At 45.6% G+C, this 16,893-nt stretch overlaps 1 protein-coding gene across 1 annotated transcript in view; it reads right to left on the reverse strand.

Annotated features, from left to right (window-relative positions):
* The window catches only part of prkd2 (protein kinase D2), a 187,628-nt gene that overhangs the window by 101,367 nt on the left and 69,368 nt on the right, over positions 1–16,893 (reverse strand). Inside the window, exon 2 of the mRNA XM_039768040.1 lies at positions 7,293–7,431. Within this exon, the coding sequence (XP_039623974.1) occupies positions 7,293–7,431 (139 nt within the window). The remainder of the gene's footprint in view (positions 1–7,292; positions 7,432–16,893) is intronic.

Genomic DNA, 16,893 nt, shown 5'->3' on the forward strand with positions numbered 1-16,893 from the left:
CCTATATATAATTAATTGGGTCATCCCTCTAATATTTTTCAGGTAAGGAAGACAAGTTTTGAGATAAGGTAATTGTACTTACTTATCATGGCGCCCAGAACTGATGATGTGCTGCATGCTAATTACCATATACTGTACTGTACAGGCAAAACATTCACTGAACTCTTTACATGTGATATATATAATACAGATGGGGAGTCCTCTACAGCACATCTTCAACCTGAGCCTGGAACAGGGGAGAGTCCCGAGGCTTTGGAAAACATCTTGTATCACCCCTGTCCCAAAGGTATCACGTCCTATTGAGCTGAATGACTTCTGGCCTGTCACTCTGACGTCACTTCTGATGAAGACCATGGAGCGCTGCTACTTCACCATCTGAGGCCACAGGTCCGCCACGACCTCGAACCCTCTGCAGCGCATACCAGGAGAAGGTGGGTGTGGAGGATACCATCATCTACATGCTACACCGATCCCTCTCCCACCTGGACAGAGGCAGTGGTGCTGTAAGAATTATGTTTCTGGACTTCTCTAGTGCCTTCAACACCATCCAACCTCTGCTCCTTAGGGATAAGCTGACTGAGATGGGAGTAGACTCATACCTGGTGGCATTGATCGTGGACTGTCTTACAGACAGACCTTAATATGTGCGTCTCGGGAACTGCAGGTCTGATATTGTGGTCAGCAGCACAGGAGTGCCGCATGGGACTGTACTTTCTCCGGTCCTGTTCAGCCAACATACATCGGACTTCCAATATGACTCGGAGTCCTACCACGTGCAAAAGTCCGCTGATGACACTGCTATGGTGGGCTGCATCAGGAGTGGGCAGGAGGAGGAGTATAGGAACCTAATCAAGGACTTTGTTAAATGGTGCGACTCAAACCACCTACAACTGAACACCAGCAAAACCAAGGAGCTGGTGGTGGATTTTAGGAGGACCAGGCCCCTCATGGACCCCGTGATCATCAGAGGTGACTGTGCAGAGGGTGCAGACCTATAAATACCTGGGAGTGCAGCTGGATGATAAATTGGACTGGACTGCCAATACTGCTGATCTGTGCAAGAGAGGACAGAGCCGACTATACTTCTTTAGAAGGCTGGCGTCCTTCAACATCTGCAATAAGATGCTGCAGATGTTCTATCAGATGGTTGTGGCAAGCGCCCTCTTCTACGTGGTGGTGTGCTGGGGAGGCAGCATAAAGAAGAGGGACGCCTCATGCCTGGAGAAACTGGTGAGGAAGGCAGGCTCTGTTGTAGGCACGGAGCTGAACAGTTTGACATCCGTGGCAGAGCGACGGGTGCTGAGCAGACTCCTGTTAATCATGGAGAATCCACTGAACAGGATCATCTCCAGACAGAGGAGCAGCTTCAGTGACAGACTGCTATCACCGTCCTGCTCCACTGACAGACTGAGGAGACCCCACACTATGAGGTTCTTCAATTCCACCCGGTTGGTAAACGCTAACATTATACAAAGTTATTGTTTTTACATGCATTTTTTATTACTTTTTAATTTAATATTGGTTTTTTTTTGTATCAGTATACTGATGCTGGATTATGTGAATTTCCCCTTGGGATTAATAAAGTATCTATCTATCTGTCTACATTATATGTATCTACTATATATATATTGTAGGTGCCAGGGAGGAAGGATCAGGTATCCTGGCTGGGATAAAGGTAGGATTCATGCCCAGCCAGGAGGCCAGGCTTACCGGGAGCAGTTCATTCCCCAATGTGACAGGCAGCCGTGTTCCTCAAGGCTGGACCAGATTAAGACACCTTTTGGAAGACAACTGTCCATAAACACCCTTCCAGAGTCTCTGGATACCTCCAGAGGGCACTGCCAGGACAGGACTGCCCTGATTTCCACAAAACCTGGAAATGCTCTAGATGACTTGGACAGGAGACTGGGTCTATTTTAAAAGAAAGCCCACTAATTCACTTCAATCAAGTCTGTGTTGGGAGGCAGTGGGCAACACTGTCTTGGAGGAGAAATGAGAATTGTGTACGGTATATTTTGCTGTATGAAGAAGGTGTTGATTTTGTTGAATAAAATTCTTTATTTCAACCTGGAATTGTGTTGGGTATTGCTGTGCCTGTGGTGTTAGGGTTGAGTGGCACCGCTACTAGTATACTCTATATACTTAAATACTGTGGAAACCGGCTGGGGGTGGTACTCAGCTGGGACGCCCAGAAGGACCGGAAGAGGGACTACACCTCCTCTGGACCACGAGAGGACAGCTGCCCTGGATGGTATGGGGACCACGGGAACTGAGCTTGGAAGCTCAACCCTATAGGGGCCAGTGGTCACTGCCAGGGGGCAGTGCCTGAAGAGCCCTGGCCCTCAGCACTTCCACCACACCCGGAAGTGCTGGGGGGAAGAAGACCAGGGACACCCGGAGTGCTTCCAGGTGCACAGCCAGCACTTCCACCACACCTGAGAGGGCCGGCGGAAGGTTATCAGGAGGCACCTGGAGCTCGTCCGGGTGAGCATAAAAGGGGCCGCCTCCCTCCATTCGATGGCTGGAGTGTTGGAGGAGAGGAGAGGACCTGAAGAGGCAAAGGCATTTTGAAGAGGCCTGGACTTTGGGGTGATTGGTGCTGAGGCACTGGGTTGTGTGTGCGTCATCTGTGTAAATATTGTAAATAAACGTGTGTTGGGTGCTTAAACAATGTCTACCTGTCTGTGTCCGGGCTGCTTCCCACAATACATATAGTTGTTTTCACTATGTATATATATATATATATATATATATATATATATATATATATATATATATACTGTATATGTGGCAGGCAGTTGGCACTGCACACTATATTCAGGGGGAGCAGTCCTGAACATTGCAATACCTCCCCTGGAAAATAGATGGCCGCCCCCCTGGGGTGGAGCAGTGGCTCAGTTTCCCACAGGGCTCCCTGGGAATTGGAGTTGGGTTCCGCAGGCACCGCCAGGGGGTTTTGTGTTTGGGGCTCCTGAGCCCATGTGGGCAGCAAATGCATCACACCGGAAGTGCAGCTGGAACTCAGTTTTCAAACACCTGGAGCACTTCCGGGTGAACTATAAAAGGAGCCAGTGACCACCTGTGGTGTTATGGGTCGCGTTTTTTAAATAAATAATCACCGCATTTCGGCGGTTTAAATGAGGCGTGGTGGCCATAGCAAGCCACAGGGCGATCTGCGGTGTGGGCGTTTCTCACCATGTGCACGGGTGAGGGACTGCCCACATCCGTGATTGTTCCCGTGGCTAATGTGCTGCAGCTGCTATGGCCCCTCGCAATATAAAAGAAGTGAGAGTCGGTTTGGAGAGATGAGAAAGAACGAGAAAAAAAGAGAAGGAGACGGAGGTTATAGGGAAGCATGTCGGTGCAAGAGAGCCACAAAGAGCGTGTGGGTGAACGAGCGCTCACGGGCAGCCGCGAGGAAGCCTGGCTACACCCAGGGGTTGTAGTTGATGTCGCTCCCGCTGAGCGAACAGGTAGCGGGAGTGACCAGGGAAAGACAACTGGCTGCGGAAGACCGGAAAGAGAACGGGAGTCGTGAAGCTTGGTGGTGGATTCCCCAACGTGTGCGTCCTGGCCGTTGGTGTGAACCAAGTCTCGGGGCTGGGATTAGTGCCAGACTGAAGCCAGGGATCGGGAGATCTCCAGTCTCGTGTGGATGTGATATGGAAAAGTGCAGCTGCAGAGCGCGTCTCGCCTGCTGCAAAGCCTAGTCGGGAGAAGCAGGTGAGACGCCAGCATAGAAGATGCACCGAGCTTGTTGTTTTTAAAGATTGCTTCCTATATGAACGTTTTTAAAGGATTGTTCTATTTATTGGTTTTTTTAATCTCCACATTTGACTTTTAAGGATTATTTATTTATTGAACTTTGAATGAACTGCACAGCACTATTTATTTGAACACTTTTGTTCAACTTTTATTGACTGTTTTTAATAAAAGCACTTTTGCACATCTTTACCATCCCCTTGCTCAATTGTTATTGCCTCAACTGTCTAGCTCATCTGTGACATTACCGACAGTGTTGGGTTGAAGGGCTCCCGAACAGTGATGACAGACAAGGAGCTGAACCCACATCGTCACACCACCACTCAGAAGCCAGTCGGGTGGGAGGAGGACAAAGCTTGGTGAGGAGTGGTGGTGGAGGAAGAAGAGAGTGTGTTGTAGTGGTGCTTAGTACTGTTATTGGGACTGTGTACTGCCTGTGGGTCACGAGGAAGACATGCGCCCAAAGGGGGGGAAAAAAAAAATAATTATTTTAATACGTGCCTCCGGGTGAATCTGTGTCGGCTCAGGCGCAATATAGCGTCTTTTCTTACTATATATAATACTAGCAAAATACCCACGCGTCGCAGCAGCGAAGTACTGCATTAAAATTTTTATTAAGAAGAAAACTAAACCTTTTTAAACTTACGGAAATTATATGCCAATAATTATTTGTTAAGGATCTCTTTGTATACCATGTTGTCAGTTCGGCCCTCCGGTTGTAATATGACCAAGCTGTGCGCTGAGCTTACTCTTGAGCATGTAACGTACAGTTGGCCATGTGAACAGTAATCTTGTCTCAAATCTCACAGCTTGGATTGCTGCTGTCATAATCGGTTTGAGTTTCATGGTTTGTTTCAATTACGAAAGTATTTGTAGGACTTGTTGTGTTGAAGTGACATTCGGCATCTGTCAAGCGTTGTAAGCATACAACCGGTTTCATCGATAACTTCACATCCAGCTTTTGAGAGTTTAAACATTCATAAACATCAAAGTGTCCAATACTCAAATCGTCACCTGTCAATCTAAGATGTTTAAGAGGCATTGGCGGTTGTCGAAAGGTGTAAAATATTTGTCCATTTTGGTACACTTGAAAGCGACAACTGAACAATTCAGCGGCAGCCATCAACTCACATGCAGATCCATAGGTGAAGGGCTTAAGCATTTCACTCTTCTAGTGCTCCTGTGTAGTCTAATTATCTCCTCTACCGTCATCAGTCCACACCTTGAACCTGTCCCAGTCATTCAATACATAAGACACAATGGATATCAAGATATGGCCGTGCAATATGTAACAAAGAGAATGGAAAAGGCAGGTGGTATCTCCGGGCATGAAAACCACTCAGTCAATGACAGTTCTTTGATCGATGGTGATCACCTCGATAGACATGTTAATGGGGGTACGGTTGGAATGATAAAGGAAATGGGTACCTGAACAATGTAGAGTAAGTCTAAAATACCTACACAATAACTATAATTGTAATAAACAAAGAAGAAGCCGTGGATTAAACAAAAAAGGCTGTAGTTATCAGCAGGGAGACGTGAATCCCGTGGCGAAGAAAGGAAGGGAATGTAGAGACCTGAGCGATGGACGGCCTTATATAGGCCTTATATATATATATATATATATATATATATATATATATATATATATACGCGCGACGCAGAGCCCCTCAGTAACTGCCCATTCGTCCTCTTTGGCCTGGAGATGCCGCAAGCGGTGGCTGGACAGACGCTGGGGAGTGGAGAGTGTGGTTTAAGGGGTTTCGCTGCTCACGCAGTGTAGTGTAGTGTAGGGTCCCTCTGGCGGCTCCGGTTGATGAATGGGGCGGTGGGGGCTGCACCCCATTCATTCTCAGTGGGTGGCTGGGTGCGCAGCAAACGGTGACGGGGGGTCCATAGTCACTGGGGCCGCAGCTACCGCTCGTGTGCAGGACGGAGGCTTGATGGGGTGGTTCGCTGCCCTCCCACCATGCTGCTGCTGCTACTGCTCCTGACTGGACAGAAGCTGGATGGGGCGGAGGGGGGCGTTTCATTGCCCGGCCACCACACAGTCTTGCAGTGTCCCTTGAATGGCTTCATTCTCGGTGGGCTGGCTGGTGATGCTGCCATCGGTGACCTGGTTGTGGCTGAACGAAGGCCATTGAGGGTGAATGGGGTGGCTGGGGGCAGCATTGTAGTGTGCCTCGGGTGGGTGGACGCTGCAGACAGCATATTATATGCAAGTGGAGGTGACTGTGTGGTCCTCGCCGCCCCAATTCATTCTCAATAGCAAACCTGCTTGTACTGTTACCTACATAGCAGGATGTTGTCTCTCGTCAGTACACCAGACGTGCCTTCCTGCTGTGATCGCATGTACTGTATAGCGCTGTGCAGAAGAGCTCATCTTAACCTTTTGTCTTCACCCTTCAAGAATGTCTCTGAAACACAAATCCTGATGCAAGTGCTGGTGATACAGTACAGAAGAGAAAAACCATCACCATTGAAAATAAAGTAGAAATAATAAAAAGGCCAGAGAGAGGTGAAACTCCATCATTCATTGGCAGAGCACTTGGTTACAGTCGGTCAACAATAGCATTTATTATAATAATGGCCCTATCTTGTACGTAACCCAGGGACTACCTGTACAGTATATCTAAACATATAAAGGAGAGTTGGGATCCGAGAGACTGTGTTTGTGTGTTAAGGCGGGTGGGGGAGTCACGTGATCATCTCCCCTTCCATTCACGTCGATTCATTCACTTCATTTCGCTCCGCAGCTGACGCAGTCTTGCCGTTCTTTTTCCTTATTGTTTAGTCGTCTCTCCTTTACTGATTTACTGTTTACTAGACGCAGTACTTACTGAATAGTATTTTTTCCTTTAGTGTTTCTACTTAGTGTTTCTTAAAATGTTGTATATAAAGAAGCTCTGTAAGTCGCATGTAGATACATAATTATTCCAACTACAGTGACTGCAGCGAAGTGCACATGGTCTTCTAGTATATATATATACACATATACATACATACATACACACACATACACACATATATATTATATATTGTGGCCCCCGGCCGGGGCTGGAGCCCGGCCGGGCGCTAGGAGGACGTGAGGAGGGCTTGTGCCTCCTCCAGACCGCGAGGGGGCGTCCGTCCTGGTTTTGTTGGGGACCACGGGCCCCTACAGGGAAGGACTTCCATGCCCTCAACCCGTGGCCCCCACAAAACCAGGACGGGCGCCCCTCGCGGTCTGGAGGAGGCACAAGCCCTCCTCACGTCCTCCTGGCGTCCGGCCGGGCTCCAGCCCGGCGGGGCCTATATATATATATATATATATATATATATATATATATATATATATATATATGTGTGTGTGTGTGTGTGTGTGTATATATGTATGTGTGTGACACCCATGACCAACAGCAGATTTGGTTTTGTTTAATAACTCTGATATTCTTATTCTCGATACTTTTCATTCTGCTGTGGGTCATGGGTGCCACACAGAGGTCACATACCGAGAGGAGAAAAGAGAAGAGTAGAGCAGCAAGACTTACCAGACAGCACCACCTCCACCAGGTCGCCCTCCTGGATGTCAGTTACATTCGTCACCAGCTGCAGGATGTTGTTAGACGTCGGGTCGTGCTTGAACAACAGAATCTTGTCATAAATTCCATAAAAACCACACTCTGGGAACTGAAAAAGAAGGTAGAAAAAAGTAAAGGTCAATGGAGGCCTGGAGCTATTTAGTTTAATACAAGGTGTAATGTATTAACAGGGGTATGGGTCAGGCATCAAAAAATAATACAGGGGCTCACAAAAAATTAAGACAAATCCAGAAGAGCTACGGCCAGGGCATGACAGGGTGAAATTTAGCTCACTGGCACGTGGCTGCAGCTTAGCCAATCAATGCTCGTTTTATTTATGTGGTGCCACTCGCAAGCGATGCGCAGTCCATCCACTTTATACGATGCCAGTCACGGTGAGCAGCAGTACAAGCTACACACCTTCAATCTACGTTATAGAGCGAGTACCACCACAAGTTAATTATACAGAGTAAGCCAGAGATGAACCAGCAGTATATAGCGCCTTTCACAGCAAGCACCACCATACACTAATTTTATTAAGTGAACATCTTCATCAGTCTATTTTAAATAATACCATTTACAATGAGTGCCATCTAAGCCAATCTTACTCTATATAGCGCCTTTCATGGTGAACACCACCATAAACTACTTGTATACAGCGAACTTGAGATCATCAGTCTGTTTAAGATGGCACCATTCGCAGTGATCATCACCACCACTAGCTAACTTTACACCCCGAAGCAGAGATTACTGTTCTGTTTTAATGAGCACCTTTCCCAGTAAGAACCGTCATGAGGTACTTTATCAAAGTGAACACAAAACCATCAGTCTCTTTAATATGACACCACGTGAGATTATCAGCCTGTTTTATATAGCGTCTTTCACTGTGAGCACTGCCATAAACTAATTTTACAAAGTGAACATCTTCATCAGTCTATTTTAAACAATACCATTTACAACGAGTGCCACCTAAGCCAACCTTAAAAAGTGAATTGACTTAATCAACGTTATATAGCACCTTTCACAGTGAACACCATTATAAACTGCTTATACAAAGTGAACGTGAGCTCATCAATTTGTTTTATATGGCACAGTAAGAATCATCATAAGGTACTGAACTACAAACCCATCAATCTATTTAATATAGTGCCTTTCCCAGTAAGTGCCATCATAAGCTCATTTTACACAGCACCTTTCATAGTGCGTCCCACCATAACCTAATGTTACAAAGTGAACACAGTCACCAATCTGTTTTAGATGGTACCGTATATAGTGAGGGCCACCAAAGCCGACCTTAAAAAGTGAATTGACTGGATCTACTTAATAGAGAACGCCACCATAAACCTCTGTTATACAGCGAACTGTTTTAGATGGCACCATTCACAGTGATCACCACCACCAGCTAACTTTACAAACTGAACTAGAGATTACCGTTCTGTTTTATATAGTGTCTTCCACAGCAAGCACCACCATAAATTAATTTTACAAAGTGAACACGTTCATCGGTCTATTTCAAACACTACCACTTACAATGAGTGCCACCTAAGCCAACCGTAAAAAGTGAATTGACTTTTGCAAGGGCTCACAAAATAAAGACAAATCCAGAAGAGCTACGGCCAGGGCATGATGGGGTGAAATTTAGCTCACTGGCACGTGGCTGCAGCTTAGCCAATCAATGCTCGTTTTATTTATGTAGTGCCACTCGCAAGAGATGAGCAGTCCATCCACTTTATACGGTGCCAGTGACGGTGAGCAGCAGTACAAGCTACACACCTTCAATCTACGTTATAGAGTGAGTACCACCACAAGTTAATTATACAGAGTAAGCCAGAGATGAACCAGCAGTATATAGTGCCTTTCACAGCAAGTACCACCATACACTAATTTTATTAAGTGAACATCTTCATCAGTCTATTTTAAATACTACTATTTACAATGAGTGCCATCTAAACCAATCTTACTTTATATAGCGCCTTTCATATACAGCGAACTTGAGATCATCAGTCTGTTTTAGATGGCACCATTCGCAGTGATCATCACCACCACTAGCTAACTTTACACCCCGAAGCAGAGATTACCGTTCTGTTTTAATGAGCACCTTTCCCAGTAAGAACCGTCATGAGGTACTTTATCAAAGTGAACACGAAACCATCAATCTCTTTAATATGACACCACGTGAGATTATCAGCCTGTTTTATATTGTGTCTTTCACTGTGAGCACTGCCATAAACTAATTTTACAAAGTGAACACGTTCATCAGTCTATTTCAAACACTACCACTTACTATGAGTGCCACCTAAGCCAACCTTAAAAAGTGAATTGACTTTTGCAAAGGCTCACAAAATGAAGACAAATCCAGAAGAGCTACGGCCAGGGCATGACGGGGTGAAATTTAGCTCACTGGCACGTGGCTGCAGCTTAGCCAATCAATGCTCGTTTTATTTATGTAGTGCCACTCGCAAGAGATGAGCAGTCCATCCACTTTATACGGTGCCAGTGACGGTGAGCAGCAGTACAAGCTACACACCTTCAATCTACGTTATAGAGTGAGTACCACCACAAGTTAATTATACAGAGTAAGCCAGAGATGAACCAGCAGTATATAGCGCCTTTCACAGTGCGCACCACCACAAAGTAACTATACAGAGTAAGCCAGAGATCAAACAATGTTATATAGCGCCTTTCACCACCATGCACTAATTTTACAAAGTGAAGACGTTCATCGGTCTATTTTAAACACTGCCATTTACAACGAGTGCCACCAAAACTGATCGTAAAAAAGTGAACTAGAGATAATCTACTTTATATAGCGCCTTTCACGGTGAACACCACCATAAACTACTTGTATACAGCGAACTTGAGATCATCAGTCTGTTTAAGATGGCACCATTCACAGTGATCACCACCACAAGCGAACGTTCACAAACTGAACTAGAAATTTCGATTTTACCTTTCATCTTGTGTACAGTATATAGAGAGCCATCGTGGGGTGGGTGTTTTTACAAAGAGAACATGAACTCATCATCACTCTGTTTCAGGGAGCATCATTCACAGTGAATGCAAACACGAGCTAATTATAAACGGTGGACGTGAGCTCATCAGCACCTTACGCAGTGAGCAACACTCTAGTGTTTTGAACTCTTTGAGGGCTGAATATTTTTTTTCGGCTGTCTTCATGCAGGCGCTGGCCGCTGGAGCTAAAGGCGGATCTGACGAGAGAGTGAAGAGCACACGCAAAGCAAAATACTCTCTGGACAACGTTGTGCGTTTTATGGCTTAATCGCACTGAGATTTGGATGCAAGGGATATGGAGATCACAAAAATGAAAGTGATGTACCAGCCTCAGCTGATCGTTAAGTGCGGAACGCGTGGAGACACTACTGTCAGTCATTGTAAGTCGACACCTGCCTCGAAAGAGTTAACATCATTTGTTTTATAAATGGTGTCTTTCATATTTATTGTAGAGCACATTTCACATCTATTAAGTATAGTCTTTTACATTAATAGTGACGTGAAAGGCACTAAATAAAAGACTAGCCGTCCCCCACGGCTCTGCACGCATATTAGTCGAACAGGACAGTGAGGAGGGCCCTGCCCGGCCCCCCACTCCTGACGTCACGCTCCCCCTTCCCCTCGACCCGCAGCCATTGTCTCAGATTAGCACAAATATATCACACCTGCAAGCCAACTCTGACTCTTAGTGCAATGAGAGAAGTCGCAAATCAACTGGAATGTTCTAGCAAAATCTAGAAAAAATCTAAATCCGTTAAGTAGTTCTCTCGTGAAAAGTGGACAGACAGACAGATAAACGTTGGTTTTTATATCTAGAGAGATGTAAATAACACTATAGAAGAGTTATGTCAAACCTATTATATAGTGCCTTTCATATGTATATACAGTAATCCTTTAATATGTCACACTTTGACTTTCGCAGCTTCACTCCATCGCGGATTTTATATGTAAGCATATTTAAATATATATATCGCGGATTTTTCGCTGGTTCGCAGGTTTCTGCGGACAATGGGACTTTGTATTTCTGGTACATGCTTCCTTGGTTGGTCTCGGTTGATTTCTTACAAGTGACGCTACTGGCGGATGGCTGAGAAGCTACCCAATCAGCAATTGGTTAAATTCCTGGGTGCTGATTGGCTCAGCGACGGAGCGGAGAATTCAAATTCGCTTTGCGTTAACCAGGAAGTCTCGTCTCGCTCATTCAGCATCAACGTGTTTCGCTGTGTAAAGAGTTGTGCTCTTTTGTGTTTATCTTTGTGTGTAGTCAAGCCCTTCATTGTGGCTCCAAAACGATCTGCTCCCGCTACTGCTTCAGGGGCCGTGCCCAAGTGCCAACAGAAGATGCTAACGATTGCCAAAAAGGTTTTGGATATGTTGAAGGAAGGGAACAGCTATGCCGCTGTAAGACGCCATTACGGCATCAATGAGTTCACGGTTCGCATATATAAAAAAGGAGGAAAAGAATATAAGATCTACGGCCGCAGTGTCCTTTTAACCAGGGTGCAAAACGAGCTGTAAGTGGACGTAATAAGGCAGTAGTCCGGATGGAATCTGCTTTAGGGATTTGGATTGAAGACTGTGGGAAGAAGAACATTTCCTTGGAGCTGTAATGCTCTGCTTTGTTAAAATTAAACTCATTGTTATCGGACAAGTCATCGTGTCATTGTTGGTGAGTAACCATAATTCATTTTCTACTTACAGTACTTAGTACATGTACGTACGTTTAGTGTCACTGTACACACATTTACTGTATATAATTTTTCTTGCATTGTATGTATTTATTGCTGGCGGCCTGTCTATCGTAATGACTGTAACACATGTGATATCGGAGACACTCGATATCTTCCAAATAATATTTAGGTTTTACTGTATATAAACAGTGTGTTTACGTACAACATTTCAACAACAACAACATTTATTTATATAGCACATACAAAAAACATGTAGCTCAAAGTGCTTTACAAAATGAAGAATAGAAAAATAGAAGACACGATAAAAAATAAAAATAAGTCAACATTAATTAACATAGAATAAGAGTAAGGTCCGATGGCCAGGGTGGACAGAAAAAAAAAAAAAAAAAAACTCCAGAGGCTGGAGAAAAAAAATAATAAAATCTGCAGGGATTCCAGACCAAGAGACCGCCCAGTCCCCTTCAACGAATCTTACCTAATATCTAAGAGAATACAAAGGGTTTATGCTGTATAACTGTGCGGGAAATTTTTCTAAGAGCGTGGGAGAGTTTGTAAGGGTTTCTACTTCGCAGATTTTCACCTTTCACGGGGGGTTCTGGAATGCAACCCCCACGATCGAGGAGGGATCGCTGTATCGACACACATCCTTTCATAGATATTCGGTAACAATTTGTGAATAAGGCGTACATTCCCTTCTTCCTTATTTTCACTCCAAGTTATTTGCCCTTTAATTGACTGTGGACATTGTGTAACATAATAGGTGTGTAATAAAGATTTGGGGTACCAGCTTGGTCACCACATATGATTGGTTTTGAAGAATTAAATTATTGTGGAGTCATCTTTGTGGACGCGAGTTCTAAACAGTACTATCTCGAGAGGGCGGAGCTTCCATTTTTGGGCCCTTCAGGCAGGAAGAGGCGGGTTCAGGTGGCTGGATACTGGACGTGACATCAGAGGTGCACCAGCTGTCAATCATCTGGTCTGCAGCAGGAGGAAGAGAGAAAGGCAACAGGACACAGCGCCAACGTCTGGAGCAGCGGTAGAATTACAGCCACTAGAGCCCTTCAGATGTCCCCTATGCGCACGTGCGTGACCGGTGCTATAGTTGTGCTAGAGTTGTTTGTTTTCTGCCAAATAGTGGATAGTGTATAATATGAAAGGCACTATACTCTTTGGTCTGATGTAAAGTTGCTTGTTTAGTATCTATAGGCACTATATTATGGAAATTGAGTCGTAACCTGAAAGGCACTATATTATGAATAATGAGTAGTAACCTGAAAGGCACTATATTATGGATATTAAGTCATAACCTGAAAGGCACTATATGATGAATAATGAGTAGTAACCTGAAAGGCACTATATGATGGATATTAAGTCATAACCTGAAAGGCACTATATGATGAATAGTGAGTCGTAACTTGAAAGGCACTGTATTATGAATATTGAGTCATAACCTGAATGGCACTGTATTATTTCTTTTGATGTGACATGTCTGTTTTGGGACAGATTTTGAATCCAGGATGAGAAAGGCGCCAAATCTTTCTTTCTTGTAAAGTTATTTGTTTTGTCAGTACTGCCTGATGTGAAAGGCGCTATAAACTTCCTTTCCTTGCTTGCTTGCCTTCACTGTAAAGTTATTAACATTTTTAGCAAATTGCGGACAGTGCATAATATGAAAGGGGCTACATTCTGTATTCTGATGTAATGCTCCTTGCTTTGTTAAATAATGGACACTGATCGGTCTGAAAGGTGGGGCATCGCTGCTTTCTTTCACTGTAAAGAGTTAATGGCTTTAAAACTATGGACAGTGAGTAGAAATATGACGGCACTATAATACTTCATTTGATTTGAAATTGATCATTTTACAAGACATGATGAGACAGGTGTGACGTCTTCCTTGATTTGTAACATTAGGCGAGCACTGCCTGATATGAAAGGCGCTATATCACTCATTTCTTTATCTTTAGCCTCGAAACAGCAGCAGGAATTTCCCAGTTGATTACCTTAAACTGCCTGCGTCTTTTAAATTAAATACTCGACTCCCACCATGGACTCCCTGTGTGCCCCTTATCCTGACCCATATGAGGGATCAACTGGTGTCCCTGACTGGTTGTTTCCTGCTCCCTTGCCTGGCCAGGAGGCCATGGGAAAAGAAGGTCAGTGTTGGTATTACCCTACTATGCCTGGACATGGGCACAAGAAGATGCTGTGGCAGCTGCTACCCAAGAGTTTGGTGCCCCAGCAACCTCAGCAGGACACTCAGATTGGGCAAAGGTAGCTGGAACGTCAGGAAGGTGGGTGACTGCCTGCTATGGGCAGAATCTTCCCCCATACACCGGGTGGCAGCATATTGGTGAGCACCAGTATGGACCCCTGCAGGGCAGTATGGGAGCTGTGGTCCCAAGGGTCTGTCCTGCTGTGTTTGTTCTGTGGTGGGCCACCAGGGGGAGCTGTTGGATACTGACGGCACAAGGAGTATCAGGGCTCACCCTGGGGGCAGTTGATTAAGCACCAGCAGTGTTCCTGGGGCTGGAGTTAAAGGTGAGCCGCCCCCCTTCGACTCAGGAGCTGTTGGAGTCAACTGTGGAGGAAGGAGTGGAGTTGTAGAAAAAGAAGGATTTGTTTAAATTAAAAACATTTAAATTGAACTGGGACTGTTGTGGTACAATTGTATCTGGGCGGGGTGTTTGGGGTCCAAGTGGTCACCCCCTTAATGAGCTTTACAAAATGGTCGATCCTGTGACTTTGGGGTTGTGCTCCACCCTACTTAGTGCCACTATGGGAAACACAAAATATGTACCCAGAATGTACAGCTTGAACGGCAATACGACACGGGGGCTGCCAGTCACCACCCACCACAGTGCATATCGAGTGGCCTCCCCTAAAACTGAAAAATAAAAACGATGACATTGGCCGCGCCAGCGTCCCCTTACAGCTCACTGAACACCAAGCAGAGGCTTCTGTAGAAAGAGCCCGGCGAGTTCCGAGATCCGTTGCCCGTTCCCAGGGGGTCTGTGGGAAATTTTTCTCATGCGATCAGCTGTTTGACAGGTGGCCCCAGCCAATGGTGCGAACAGAAGAAAGGAGGAGGTGCCCGAATCTAAGGAGACGCTCAGGATCCGCCCACAGCCCCGCTTTGGGGTTTTGCATATTCAAGCCAGCCAGCCAGCCGAGGTGGGTTTCAAAACGGCGAGCATCCTGAGACGCTGGTGTGGCAGCTGCAGATAAAGACGGCGAGAATGCCGGCTGGCTGGAGGTTTAGAGAAGTGAAAGATTTTGTTACGCAAGATAATTTGAAATAAAGAAAAAAAAATAAATAAGAAAGGTAAGGGGTGGGGGACAACACATCCCACTCATCATCGACCAAAACTGAGAAGAAAACGCTGTCAACAGAAATGAAACCGTCATGTGATCTGTGGACAGGAACGTGGCAGGAGGCCCACCAAGATCTCCTCTCGACACGGTCACACACACACCCCCCTCTCGTGACCCTGGCATCACCGGGACCGCCCTTTAGGTGGCTTGACTCCTATCACCTGGGCTGATCCTACCATATACTGTACAGCAGGGAAAATAAGCACTGAACGCGTCGACGTTGTTCTCAGTAAATCTGTTTCCAATGGGGCTACTGACATGAACTTTTCACCAGACGTCGGTAACAACCCAAGCAATCCACACATACAAAGAAATGAAAACAAGTAAGTCCATAAATTAAGTTCTGTGTAATAAAGTGGAACGACAAAAGGAATAAGTATTGAAGACGCTTACTGAAACGTATTTAATATTCAGCAGAAAAGCCTTTGCTGGTAACGACAGCTTCAAGACGCCTCCTGCATGGAGAAACGAGTCGCAGGCATTGCTCAGGTGGGATTTTTGGCCCGTTCTTCCACACCAACATTCTTGAAAGTTTCGGGGGTCTCTTCTATGACCTCTGATTTCCAGTTCTTTCCACAGATTTTCAAGTCGGCTGACTGACTGGGCCATTCCAGCAGCTTTATTTTCTTTATTTCTCTGACACCAGTTGAGTTTCCTTGGCTGTGTGTTTGGGGTCCTTGTCTTGCCGAGATGTCCCCCCCTCGTTTCATCTTCAGCATCCTGGTTGACGGCAGCAGGTTCTTATGAAGAATGTCCCGGTTTCATTTCTCCATTCATCCCCTCTCCCAGTCCCACACCATGATGTCCCCACCTGCAAACGTCACTGTTGCTGTGGTGTTTTTGGGGTGATTTCTCCATTTCTCCTCCAAAACATGGTGTGACATCCAAAGAGTTCACGTTTGGTCTCATCTCACCAGACTCTACTCTCCCAGTTATTTCACTGACTTGTCTAAATGTTGTGCAGCAAACTTTAAAGGAGCTTCAACGTGCTTCATAGTGGCAGTAAGGAGGGCTGAGCACAACCCCAAAGTGACGGGATCGACCGTCTTGTAGAGCGCATTGAGGGTTTGACCACTAGGACCCCAAACACCCCGCCCCGATACAATTGTACCACAACAGTCCCAGTTCAGATAAAAGGTTTCAAATTTAAACAAATCCTCCACTCCTTCCTCCACATTTGACTCAAGTCGAGTGGTGGGGTGTGCGTTTTCACTTTTAACTCCGGACCCTGGAGTACTGCTGGTGCTTAATCTATTGCCCCCAGGAAGAACTTCCAGCATGAGGCAGGACCCCGATAGTCCTTGTGCAACCAGTATCCAACATCTCCCCCTGGTGGACCACCACAGAACACAGCAGGGCCCGCCATTGGGACCACAGCTCCCATGCTGCCCTGCAGGGGTCCAGATTGGTGCTCGCCAAATGCTGCCACCCAATGAATGGGGGAACATTCTGCCCATAGCAGGCAGTCACCCACCTTCCTGACGTTCCAGCTA

Source organism: Polypterus senegalus, chromosome 11 (assembly GCF_016835505.1).
Source record: "Polypterus senegalus isolate Bchr_013 chromosome 11, ASM1683550v1, whole genome shotgun sequence".
Lineage (NCBI taxonomy): Eukaryota > Metazoa > Chordata > Cladistia > Polypteriformes > Polypteridae > Polypterus > Polypterus senegalus.